Raw genomic sequence first — 12525 nt, forward strand, 5'->3', positions numbered from 1 at the left:
TGACATTCATATACACTGCAACCAAGGCCTAAAGGAGGCTGGGTCACGCGTCATATCTCTGGGGGTATATATAACACATGCGCAGTATCTGGTCTGCACTCGCCAAAATTGAGCCAATCGCTACGCACGACCGCAGCTTCTGTTACACTGTGCATGTGTTATACCCCATACCCCAGGACCCATGTCCGCCCGTGACCCAGCCTCCTTTCCATAGGCCTTGACTGCAACCAGGAATAAACTGGGACAAATTTAGAATGTTTACGTTTAAAATTTTATGCAGTTTTATTTTCTACTATTATTTCTTCAAATCATGATCTCTACTGAAACATTCAGAGTTACAAACGTGTGCACTAGATATGTGTGTTTATTATTCATATAAATTCTATTCAATATGTATATATATTTTTTACATGTTTTTTTCTAATCATTTTTCTTTATTATGTCAATCATTACTTTGAATGTATCTTATATTTTCATATTTTCACTTACTCATTCTAATTCTAATTATTATTATTATTATTATGTATTTAGAGTATATTTGATATAAGAATAGGGTCATTATCAATAATATATCATTACCACATGTTTTTTTCTATAATTATTAATTTCTTTTTTTATTTTATTTTAATTTCTTTTTCTGGTTTCAATATTTGTTTTAATAACAAAAGAAATGTTAATACAGGTTGGAATTGAATTGTAAAATAAGCCTTTTTTGCTAATAAAAAAAAATCTTTACAAAGAAATACATTCAAAGTACATTAAACCCTATTCATTCCCTTAAAGTTCTTAAAAGGAGGTGAAAGAGGTTCCTAACTAACTTTAAAGGAATAACCTTCTAATTGTGCTACTGACCCATAATATAGTGACAACAGAGGACAGCAGACTACAAATCACTAAGTAGAGCTAAAACTGGATTACCAAACTGGCAACGTGTGCCCCAGACTTCCACAGACCCCAAAAGCTCCCAACAGCTCTCGGTTTACTGCGGGTCAGTGTTTTTAACCTGCATTTGGAAAATATATTTGTTTACGATGGTTCTGGATAAAATATTACCAATCTCTCACATGTAGTCTTTTAGGTGGATGTGCATTTATAAGTATAAGCAATTAAATATGTGACCTAGGATGCATGAATTAGAAGTTCTGGTTTGATATAATCCATCCAAATTTTCTAATCCATGCAGCATTATTTGGGTATACCAGGAGATTCGGGCTTTTATTTTGAAGGCCAGTTCATCTACATCCCCCTCTCATTCGGGCAATGTGAGAGCTTGAGCCAGCTCGTCATAGCTGACCGTGACTTCCGCAATCTGATCGCTCATTGTACGTGGACTCCGCCCCTTCCTACGTCAGGTGTTCCAACAGGTGGATGAAACATTAATGAGGAGGTGCAGCAGGTAGCACAGTTCCAATACTACTGCAGTATAGAGTATGCAGCACAATACAACACAGTGAGAGACTTAATAAGACAACTAGGCATCACAGGATAGGTTTAACAGGTACTAAACGTGGCAAAAACATAATTCAGGTGATAAAAATACCTGAGATTTTTTAAAAACTAAGTATATGGTCATCATATGCCAAATATGCATTGCAGCTGTTGGAATCTTTCAGGAATATCTGATTTCTACCATGAGATTTCTGTTAAGAACTTAAGAAATTTTAATAATTAGAAAATGAAAGGTTTTATTGATAAAATTTGTATGTAGTCGAATATTTAAAAAAATCAAATTTAAAATAAAACATCCACAGAGCCTATAGAAAGGTGCCGAATAAAAGAATGAATTTTCCTGAAAAAAAATAATATGATTGTGAATAAACATTTTGGCGGGTCCAAAATTAATGTAATGATATCTGATGAATGTAATGATATCTGACGTTCGGTTCCCACTTCTAACAAGAATTGTGAGCCGATAGTATAACGACGTAGGTATCTCTGGGTCGGCAGCTAGTGTGGAAAAAACGGATAAATGGCTGATTTTGACGGTAAGTGCCTGGCAACGACTTGTTGTGAAGTGAATGCAACGGAACGGGGGAGGGAGAATGAGACATTTAGTGGCTGAATGTTATCAATGGCACCTTTGATATAACTGCTTTTGAATGAATTATTAATACAATTTGGGGTAACACTTCATTTTACAGTTCTGCAAATTCCACGGTAATTAGGTGATAATTAGCAAGTAACCTAATTGAATTTTTTTTGGAATTACTGCCAAATTACCCCAATATTTACCTCAATTTATCGAAAATTACTTTATTAGAAACATTATTTAATAATTTCATTCCACTATTTCCCCAATAGCTGAATACATTTCCAGGAAAAGAATACAAAATTAATGGATATGCTTTATTTCCATGTCTGCTGATAAATAGATGATAGTTAAGAAATACATTATTTGAAATTTCTTTAAAAACTCCCTGAATCATTACATTAGCTACCAGATTACATTTGTGTAGATAATAAGTCACACGATGGTGAGATTTGTGCTCGATCAGAAGTGTCTTCTATTAGTTTTGGTTTTCCATGAAGAGCAACGCACAGCCGCTTCTCAAGCCTAAGGGCCCTATTTTAACGATTACATGCTATTTTAGCATATAATTATTAAATAATGTTTATAATAAAGTAATTTTCGATACATTTTGAGTTAAATATTAAGATAGTTTGGTAGTAATTCCCTCATCACCTCATACCATGAAATTTGCGGACCTATAAAATAAAGTGTTACCCAGTGTTGGCATGTGACGATGCTATGGGTGCAATGAGAATAAAAACCATTAAACCAGCTGAAAAATATCATTTTAGTGTTACTATAGCAGGGTGAGAATATAAACAACACATAGACCTTGAACAATACATACAACTTGCATATTAAAATATTCTCCGCTGCCTCCCAGACTCAAACAAGACATAAAAGACAGCCAAAAAGGACAAAGTTTCAAATTCTCATAAGAAAAAAAGACTTTCGTAATTTCAGTGCGTCATAAATTCAAAGTAAGTGTCCAGTGTTGTCGAACAACAAGTGAATATGTGTGCTAATCTTTCTGAGAGTCTTCCCCCAAGTGCGTTTTTCCCCCAAAAAAGTGTGAGGCATTTGTCAGCGTTTGTTTATGGACATGTTCAATCAGCCATTTGAGGGCTTCTTCAGTACTGGTCACCTCCATCTTTGTTTTGAGGCTCATGTTCCTCCACAGTCTTCTCCATGACTGGATAGACCACCGAACACAGCTTTTGGAACAGATGAGTTATTTTACCTGGATGATGAAAGAGACCATGGAAATAATTTAGTGTTAATGGTTCATACATAGACATTTCAAAGAAACCTGTTGGCATTTATCCTGATTAATAAACCCTTTACCATTCTAGCTTTATGTTCTCCTTCAAACTTTAATGAATCCTATACCTTTACTTTATAGAGATACAATTACACCTATAGACCGTTTCACAGTTGTAAACGTAAACATCCCAAATGTGTATGTTGGTTTCATGTTGCAGTGAATGACATAAGTTGCATGGACACTACGGCGGCATAAATATCCCACGATGCAATGCGGCACTGACAACAACGTTCATAATAGATGTTGACAGCTGTAACATCAATAGCACTTCAATTTAAGTGTATGTATAAGATTCTACTTTGCTAGGTGTAATATATATTTAAAATTAATTCAGACTTTGATTCCCACAAGTTGTCGTTTTGGTCACATGAGGTTGGCACGGGTTACCATGGTTACACGTCTCCAACCAGCAAGGATGCTCTCAGGAAGTGAAATTGCCCGATTACAAGTGAAGTAGAGTCACCTTTAATGCTGACAAATGCAGTAAAAAACTGAACATCTGCGTACTTTAACCTGTTAACCGCTGCTTTTAATAATGAACCACACTGCGGTTCACTTTTAAGTGGAGAGACTTACATTTGTGGGCATCTCAAGAGGTCAAATAACGCTTTCAAGGTCTTGACGTCTTTTATCTAATACGCCAGGATGTTGCCTTACCCATAGTAATATCACAACACTGTGGCTTGTTTTCCCAGTAGACTCCCAGGAAATATACGGGGACACCAGTCATCATGATGGCCAGACCAATACCGCAGACGAGAGGCTCAGTGTAGAGTGAAAAGACCAGCAGGAAGGCCCAGAACAGCAGGTAGATCACTGGCCATACCAGGCTCACCTGGGGGACGAGGGACAGACGGTGTTGTAAAAGAGAAAAAAAGTCAAATCACATGTGGTCTTATTATCATTAAACAAGTACTGATACATTTTAGACACCTTTTCTGTGCCACATGGATACCTCTTTTGATCAGTCAGTGCGGAGTCATTATTTTAACAGATTGGAATTGGATTGTTCGTTATGAATCAACCAGAATTAGATAGAAGTTTGGCCAAAAAGTGATCTCTGTAGCCTTCCATAGACCGCTTAAAACCATTTAGATGAATACTACACAATACTTGATATCACGGCACGCCCTTGTGTTGCTACTATGCCATGGCACTTGAGTGCTCTGTCCACGTCTTTACCTTGATGGGTCGATACATGTCAGGCTCCTTGATGCGCAGCACAATCTGCCCGGCGACAGTGACGCCATAGAAGAGGTAGTTGATGAAACCCACGTAGTTTATGAGGGTGTAAATGTCGCTGGTGCACAGCATCAGCAGAGTGGACATCAACTGAATGTGGCGAGGGGGGGGGGGGGGGGGGGGGAAGTCATAATTTCTGCACAATGTGAGGACAAAGAGCACACAAAAGGAGAAAAAAAAGTGTTTTTGTCAGGACTCACAGTGAACAGTAAGGCTGGGATGGGAGTGCAGCTTTTGACGTGAATCATGGCCAGCAGACGTGGGAGATGGCCTTCCCTCGCTCCGGCGAAAAACAGCCTGAGAGACCAAAGAACCAAAGAGCGTTGAGTCCTGAGAGAGGAGCCAGCTGGTGCTCGTGTACCGTGAGCACTCGCCAGCTGAGAGCTCAGGAAACACACAGTTCAGGTGATAACGGAAGCAACACCAAAGAGACAGACTGCACAAGTCGAGGGTGAAAACAGGAGTACAACGGGCGCAGCACTTTGGGTTATTGGTCAAGTGGGGTCATCTTACCAGAGGAATACATTTTTGTTATTCAGGCTGTTTCCCTACAATCTGAAATCCAGCCCGTGGCCCCAGAGGTGAACATTTACACTACTCATGCATTTTATTCCTGTTTAGCTTCTCATTTTCACCCTGCCTACCCAGTTTCTCCATCTCCATCTACAGGTATGGGCTCAGATATCAGCATAGGGATGAGCGTCAACAACAACAAAAAAGGCATGGCAACCACAGAAGTTAAAACAAGAAGAAAGAGAGGACAGAACGTGAGGGGGGGGAGGACAAACTGACCGCGATGACGTGAAGAGGGAGCCATTCACCCCCCCGAAGGTGGAGAGCGCCACAGAGATGGGCATGATCCACGACATTACTCCTAGCAATTTATCTCCAAATGTCTGGGAGGAATATTAGGAGTGGAGAGAAGAGGAGGAGAGAACGAGTACACACTTGAAAACACATACTTGAATTACAGCGAGTAATCAAGACATTTCAAAATGGAGAGCCAAAGGGCGACAGACTGAGCGTTACAAGCTTAATGATGGGGAGTATGAGTCAGATCAATGTGGTCACTGTAAACGGTTGCTGGGCAACGCGACTTCTCCATTTCAAGCTCTGATAAGCTTCTAGCTACCTGCTTTCTCTACATTCAGAGTTATTGTGGTGGGTCTGTTTTCTCACCACTGCCACAGCATTGGAGGCCAGCAGCTCCTGCGGGCTCATGGCCGTGATGTAGGCCACGTTGGCAAACACGTAAACGAAGGTGACCACGGGGATGGAGATGAAGATCGCACGCGGTAGATTCCTGGGAGGAGGATGAAAGAAAAAGATAGCGGTTCATGGTATATGAAGTTGCCTGTGGTGTCTGGGATCAACATTTCTAAGTGGTTTAAATTGAACAAACATTTAAAGGATGCAGTGTGTGGGATCTGGCGGCATCTAGTGGTGAGGTTGCAGATTGCAAACAATTGAAGCTTCTCCCGTGTGCCAAGCGTGTAGGAGAACTACAGTGGCTGACGCGAAAACATGAATGGCCCTCTCCAGAGCCAGAGTTTGGTTTGTCCGTTCTGGGGTACCGTAGTAACATGGCGGTCGTTTCTGTGAAGAGGACCCGCTCCGTATGTACTGTAGATGTAAACAGCCCATTCTGAGGTAACGAAAGTTCTTATTTTCAGGTTATTATGCACTAAAGAAAACACTTAATTATATTCCATTTCTACCAATAGATCCCCCTAATTGTTACACACTGTTCCTTTAATGTTAATGAATCTAATTTCATATTTACTGCCCAAAACAAAGTACGGTGAATCTAATTCTTGCCTTTACAATGGATATAACTCTCTTCGATTGCATTAGATTGTACAGGTGTACCTAATAAAGTGACCACATATTGTGTATTTAACATGCATTTTTATACAAATGTGTGTGTGCGTGGGATGCATTAGGTACCCCTAACAATTAATAGATGTTTGCAGACACATTCAGTAATGCATACATACAACATCAGACATGTAAATCATTTGCTTTTTCCAAGATTTAGAACAACTCTGTAAATTCTCTATTAGGTACAGATTGTGGGATAAATGCTATCATGTTGCAACACATCGTCCTCTGTCACAAATGTTAACATATATCTCATGTTTATGTTATTCTTGGCAAAATTATTTGTTTTTCGTTTTGCCATCTCCTTCAGTATGTTGCGCTGATTTATTTCAGAACTTTTTTTTCTCATTGATAAAATCTTAAATTGTCATTGTTTTATTTATTTTTTGTTGAAACGTCTTTATAAAACCATACATTTTTTATCTCAATTGCACAATTATTTTTTTTAATTTTTGGGGGGCTTGTTGTTTGTGCAAATGTGCTTGTGTTACTTGTATGGGTCGACCAGCTCCTCTGTGACATAGTTGAGGAAGTTCCAGCCTCCATAAGCGAAGGAGCCTTGCAGGAAGGACAGAGCTATGTGACCGACGTCGTAGTCTCGGAAGTTCTCAAAGGCGTGTGCTGGCTGCAACCAGTAATAGTGACCTGTGAACCAAAAAGCAAAGTGAAGTTGATGTGAGCAGATTTTCACTACCACAATCTGAGCAGCAGAGGTCACCAGACACAACATAAGATGCTTTTAAAGGACGTTTAAAGGTCTTTCTGTTCCATGTTGTACATAGTTCACTCCTGCCTTTTGATTACGGATGCAGAGATCTAATAATGTGGTTTTACGATACATGTCATCCTTGTGGTTATGAAAGACTTATATTCAGAGAGGTCTGGTGTTTTGTTCTTCAGGTTTTTACCCAAACAATATTAAGAATGCCTTATAAAGTATTTCATTTGTTGAAATCCAGAGATAGTTTTAGTCAACATAAAGGTCTGCACAAGAGAGACGTTAATTAGGCTACATCTCTGACTTCTATGGCACACAAAGTGGGATATGAGGGTGCTCGGTCACATGAATGAGTTTGTGTGTGTGCTGTGGATTAGGAGTAGGATGAAGAGCTATGAGGGACCATAATCCCTCTTTCATTTTGGAATCACAAATCCCGTGAGAGGCACGAGGGGACTATATTGTGATGGTAGCTAAAGCGTTGCTGCTTCAAAAAACGGTTTCCCCCTCTTTTGGCATCACGCCTTTAATCTTAAAAGCCTAGCGTAGCATCGATGCTGCACTAAATACAACTTTTCCCATTGAAAAAACTAAAAAATATTTATTCAACAAAAGTTTTTTTATGTCAAATATAGTATGCTCACACAAAGGTAATGCATGATGGGGACTTTACACTACACTGAAAAGAAAGGGTAGGTTCCCCTGAATCCTAGGGGGGAGGATGAGGTCGCAAGATGATTAAGAAGAAATAAGAGTAAAACTACATATTTATTGTAAAATACTGGATAGTTTTACCTCTTCAGACCTCTAAATACTATTCAAATGAAACTCTGAGAAAAGAACATCTCTCTTTGGTTAAACTGCTCCCAACTCTGACATCCAGCAGTCTGAGTTGACACTGCTTCACATTAAAAAGGCTAAAAGACAAAAAGATTTTAAACCACTGCCCTAAGAGAGAGACATGGACAGCAAGAAGATAAAAGAATATTAGTCTGAGTGAAAGAGACTGACTGAATACTACCTTTGCATATTTGGACGAAGCCCGTGATTATGATGAGACCCAAGGCCAAAAGCTTGCCAGTGGTGAAGACATCTTGGACACACGTGGCCCAACGCACGCTGTGGCAGTTCACCCATGTCAACAACACTACAGGACAGCAAGAGGAAAGTCAGCATGATATCTGTTGTCGTGTGATAAATACTATTCCACTGACATACAGTACGTTTTTCTGCAAATATTATGACGCCATCTAGAATGTGCAAAATGGCGCTCGTGCAACTCAAGTGTTGATTTCACCCTTCTTAGGCTCTGGCTGTACTTAGCACAGTGGTGCTTTGAGCTAAATGCTAACATATTAGTGTATTAGCATGCCAACTCATTCTAAATGTGATCATCTTAATCCTTCACACAGTTTTTATGATATGTCAGTCTGGACCAAGGCGGTGGGCCGACTGACAGATAGACATTGCCATCACAAGAGCCATCAATGCAGCATGGGTTGAGAAATCCTGACTTTTGGTCCCTAGTATGGCTCAATCTCCTACATTGCCACATAATGCAGCTCATGCATTGTTAATGCAGCATCTTTTGTTGCCTGGTACATTGATTTTCAGTTTTTTTGTTCAAAATTTGTACCAAGCTGGTTGTCAAACTCAAGATGAGATTACTCAAATTATCTCAAAGCTCCTCCAGATACAGAAGACATAATAAAACTGTTTTACACACTGTGTTGTAGGCCTACTGTTGTGGGTGCTGCATTTGGTGTGCATTTACTGCCAGGCCACATAGTTTTTGCACATCCACAATATACCCTCACCAACAATTAAATCTGCCACCTATAATGTTTTTTTTTAGAGTTGGGTGTCTTTCTTTAACAAACGGTCTACAGTCTTGATAAAAATCAAATAAATTCACCGTGCCTGAAATTATTCTTCAACGTGAGCTTCGAATGCTGCGTCATGTTCTGTGTTTGTTAATGCACCTGCGTCAACCAACAGCCATGTAATCTTCAGTTTAATTTCATGACTCACGCAGGCAGACGGCGGCCAGCAGGCGTAGGGCGCTCTCTGGGGGGAGGCAGGAGGGGAAGAGGGGCTGCAGGATGTAGTTGGAGAAGGTGAGAGCGATCACAGCCTGGTTAGTGGGGTACATGACCAACACCGCAATCCACAGACGCAGAAACCTGGTGGGACGACACAGGCAGGACTCGGTTAATGAGACACCAGTGAGTGCACACAACCACATACACTGTGTGAGCAAGCTGGCCCTCGTTACCACAGAATGTAAATGGAAAACAAGGAAATTAAGAGGTGCATTATAGAAATGCACTGGGGCATTGCTGTTAAAGACAAGAGAAATGAGTGGAACTGGGTCAGCGGCATTCTGTGATGTTGGACACACAAAACAATATACATTAGTAGTGGCCTTAATTATGTGGTGATCATGGTTGTGGAGGGGGGAGGGATGAGGGTGAGGGGGGGTTACTGCAAATTCTCATTCATTTCAAAAGGCTTGCTTCATTCTTGCTGTGTAAGGTCTGTGAAGTTTTTGTTCATAGAAAAATGTCCCAGTTAACATGAGTTCAGTGTGTGTTGCTTTCAGCCCTTTATTCTCAGCATCCTCACGTCAGATCTGTGTCTAATACTACTTTTGATACTTCCAAGAGAAGTCACCTTAATCAGATTTTTAGATACACATAGGGGCTTTAATCTGAGCATGATAATCAGACAAATAGCATTTTGTTCTCACCCAGCCAGTCCTCCAAAGATGTCCTTGACGTAGGAGTAGTCTCCCCCTGACTTGGGGATGGTCACACCTAACTCTGCATAACAGAGAGCACCGATGGCTGTGATAACTCCAGTGGAAACCCACACAATGATGGACACACCCACCGAGCCGGCGTTCTCCAGGACCCCCTTAGGACTCACAAAAATCCCTGATCCAATGATGTTGCCTGAGGGAGTCACAGAGGACAGATTAAACAAATCAGAAACAGAGTTGGATGTTCCATCAGCGTTACCTTTTAAGGGGAGACACCCCAGGCAAAACAATTTTTGAGATTTTGGGCTATTTTGCCCCCATAACACGTCTTCTTTCAGACTAGTGAAAAGAAAACATCCAAAATACATATTTAGGTGTTTATTTTACTACATTTTGGCTATTTGTGTCTGCACTCTGCACTGATGATACATTCTGTATAAAAGCCAACTCTACTGTTATATGCAATGGATTGTTTATGCAAATTGTCCTTTTCTTATAAACTGGTGGGAGCTTCACTGCCTGAGGGTAATATGCTTCATTTGGGATACACTCATACAGTTCATGAGTGAAGGGAAACAAACAGCACATGGATGTACTTACCGATTATAATGGCACAGGCGCTGACTAGGCCGATCTGTTTTTTCAGAGCCACCCCGGAGCCTCCTCCTGCATCGTTCCCCACACCGGACTGGGAGTCTGGGGGCTCCGAGTGACTGCCACCCCCGCTGCTGCCGCTCCGCTTCTTGGGACCCTGGGTCATCCTGAAGTGCTGTCCAGCTCCTCCCTACTAAGCCTGCACATAATGAAGGTAGAGTTGTTTAAAAAAAGATGAACAACTCAGCAAACGTCCAGGATATAGAACTGCAGAGTCATTTCTCCACCACTTTCCTATATGGACCATTAAATGTCAACAGTGCTGATGCCTTTGGTTTCCATCTTACGACGGAGTATTAGGGCCACATTGAGGGAAAAAAAAATCAGAGATTTGGAGAATAAAGTGTCTATTACGAGAATAAAGTCATAGGTTTACCAGAAAAAAAGTTGTAGTATTATGAGAATAATGTCCTACTATTTGAAGAAAAGAAGTCGTAATATTATGAGAATAAAGTCATATGTTTAAGAGAAAAAAGTCGTAATATTATGAGAATAAAGTCCTAGGATCACAAGAAAAAAAGTCGTAATAATATGAGAATATAGTCATAATATTACGAGAAAAAAAGTCTTAATATTATGAGAATAAAGTCAGGAGTTTAAGAGGAAAAAAGTTGTATTATTATGAGAATAAGGTAATAAGTTTAAGAGAAAAAGTCATAGTATTATGAGAATAAAGTAATAAGTTTAAGAGAAAAAAGTCATAGTATTATGAGAATAAAGTCAGAAGTTTAAGAACATTTTTTTTTTATATTATGAGAATAAAGTCAGAAGTTTACGAAAAAAAAGTTGGAATATGAGCATAAAGTCATAAATTTAGAAGAAAAAAGTCCAAGTATTATGAGAATAAAGTCATAAGTTTAGGAGAAAAAAGTTGTTATATTATTAGAATAAAGTCATATTTTTAGAGAAAACAAATCATAGTATTATAAAGCAATAATTTGATGTGTTATTTTAGAGGGGAAATAGAGCAAATGAGGAAAATGAGTTATACTTTAGTATAAGTTTCACAAATAACGAAATACTTAATCTTCTGGCACATCAGCACCACATTATCATCAGTATGAGGACCTTGAAAAGATTGTGCAAGAAAGAACCACACAGACCTGATGGGGAAATCCCCTCTTCTGTGGAGGAGGATATGACTTTTTTTCTCGTTATATTACTACTTTTTTTCTTGAAATAGTATGACTTTATTCTCATTATATTCTTACTTTTTTTTCTGGTAATATTATGATTTTATTTGTCGAAATCTCTCGATTTTTTCTCCCCTCAATGTGGCCCTAATAGTCTGTTAGATTTACTAGTGACCACAAACAGACTTTTAATAATTTGTTTAAGTAAAATGAGAGACATAACTTTAATTTAAAAAACTGGTAAATTATAAGATATTTCATTTCTGCAGGACCAACCTGAGTTCCTGTGTCACCACTAACCGGAATTAGCAATTAGCCCATCAGCACCTGATCAGCACCACTAACCTCATGCTCTGTGTTTTTCTGTATAAACCTGCAGAAACAGCTGATAAATAAAAGTGAGGACTCACCTTTTCGGCAGCTGCAGTGACTTGAAACCCCCTGAAAGCTCCCTGTTAAGTGACAGACTTCATGTTGGGTAAACTCTTCCTGTCTGCTGATAACAAAAGACCTCCAGCTGACAGCCTCGATAAATAGAAAAGCTGGGTATTTTCAACCAATCAGCGCAGCGCAAACTGTCAACACGCCTTAGGCCCCGCCCCCTATAGTGAGGACTCTGTGTAAGGAGGACCACAGGAGTCATGGAAATAGTAGTAAAGCATTTAATTGATTAATATCTAATTTTACTATAAATATAGGCTTTAATACATTTGTTTACAAATTGATTCATTAATCTATGAATAAATGGATTAAATTACAAAGTAATTTATTATTTGACATTTTAATTGGCAATTAAAATAA

The 12525-nt window shown here is 39.3% G+C and overlaps 1 protein-coding gene across 2 annotated transcripts; it reads right to left on the reverse strand.

Annotated features, from left to right (window-relative positions):
• Window positions 1-2778: 2778 nt before the first annotated feature.
• Window positions 2779-12290, reverse strand: slc7a8b (solute carrier family 7 member 8b). 2 transcript variants are annotated; one of them, XM_037786333.1, is made up of 12 exons: window positions 12135-12290; window positions 10538-10730; window positions 9926-10130; window positions 9208-9359; window positions 8198-8323; window positions 6950-7103; window positions 5757-5880; window positions 5370-5473; window positions 4778-4874; window positions 4518-4667; window positions 3993-4170; window positions 2779-3251 (listed from the first exon to the last, which is right to left on the reverse strand). In XM_037786333.1, exons 2-12 carry the CDS (start codon window positions 10695-10697, stop codon window positions 3142-3144), a joined length of 1560 nt encoding a protein of 519 aa, XP_037642261.1. In that variant the 5' UTR covers window positions 10698-10730; window positions 12135-12290; the 3' UTR covers window positions 2779-3141. The 2 variants fall into 2 exon arrangements, with proteins under 2 accessions (XP_037642261.1, XP_037642263.1); XM_037786335.1 differs by lacking the exon at window positions 4778-4874 and having other exon boundaries at window positions 4518-4713.
• Between the last annotated feature and the right edge of the window lie 235 nt (window positions 12291-12525).

This window comes from Sebastes umbrosus, chromosome 12 (genome assembly GCF_015220745.1).
Source record: "Sebastes umbrosus isolate fSebUmb1 chromosome 12, fSebUmb1.pri, whole genome shotgun sequence".
Lineage (NCBI taxonomy): Eukaryota > Metazoa > Chordata > Actinopteri > Perciformes > Sebastidae > Sebastes > Sebastes umbrosus.

Excerpts from the sequence above, each read along its gene's own strand:
- slc7a8b (XM_037786333.1), bottom strand. The coding sequence starts at position 10,697 with ATGACCCAGGGTCCCAAGAAGCGGAGCGGCAGCAGCGGGGGTGGCAGT. Across the intron at positions 9,360-9,925 it reads ATCTTTGGAGGACTGGCTGG|GTTTCTGCGTCTGTGGATTG; the intron begins GTGAGAACAAAA and ends TCGTCCCACCAG. Across the intron at positions 7,104-8,197 it reads CTTCGTCCAAATATGCAAAG|GTCACTATTACTGGTTGCAG; the intron begins GTAGTATTCAGT and ends TTTGGTTCACAG.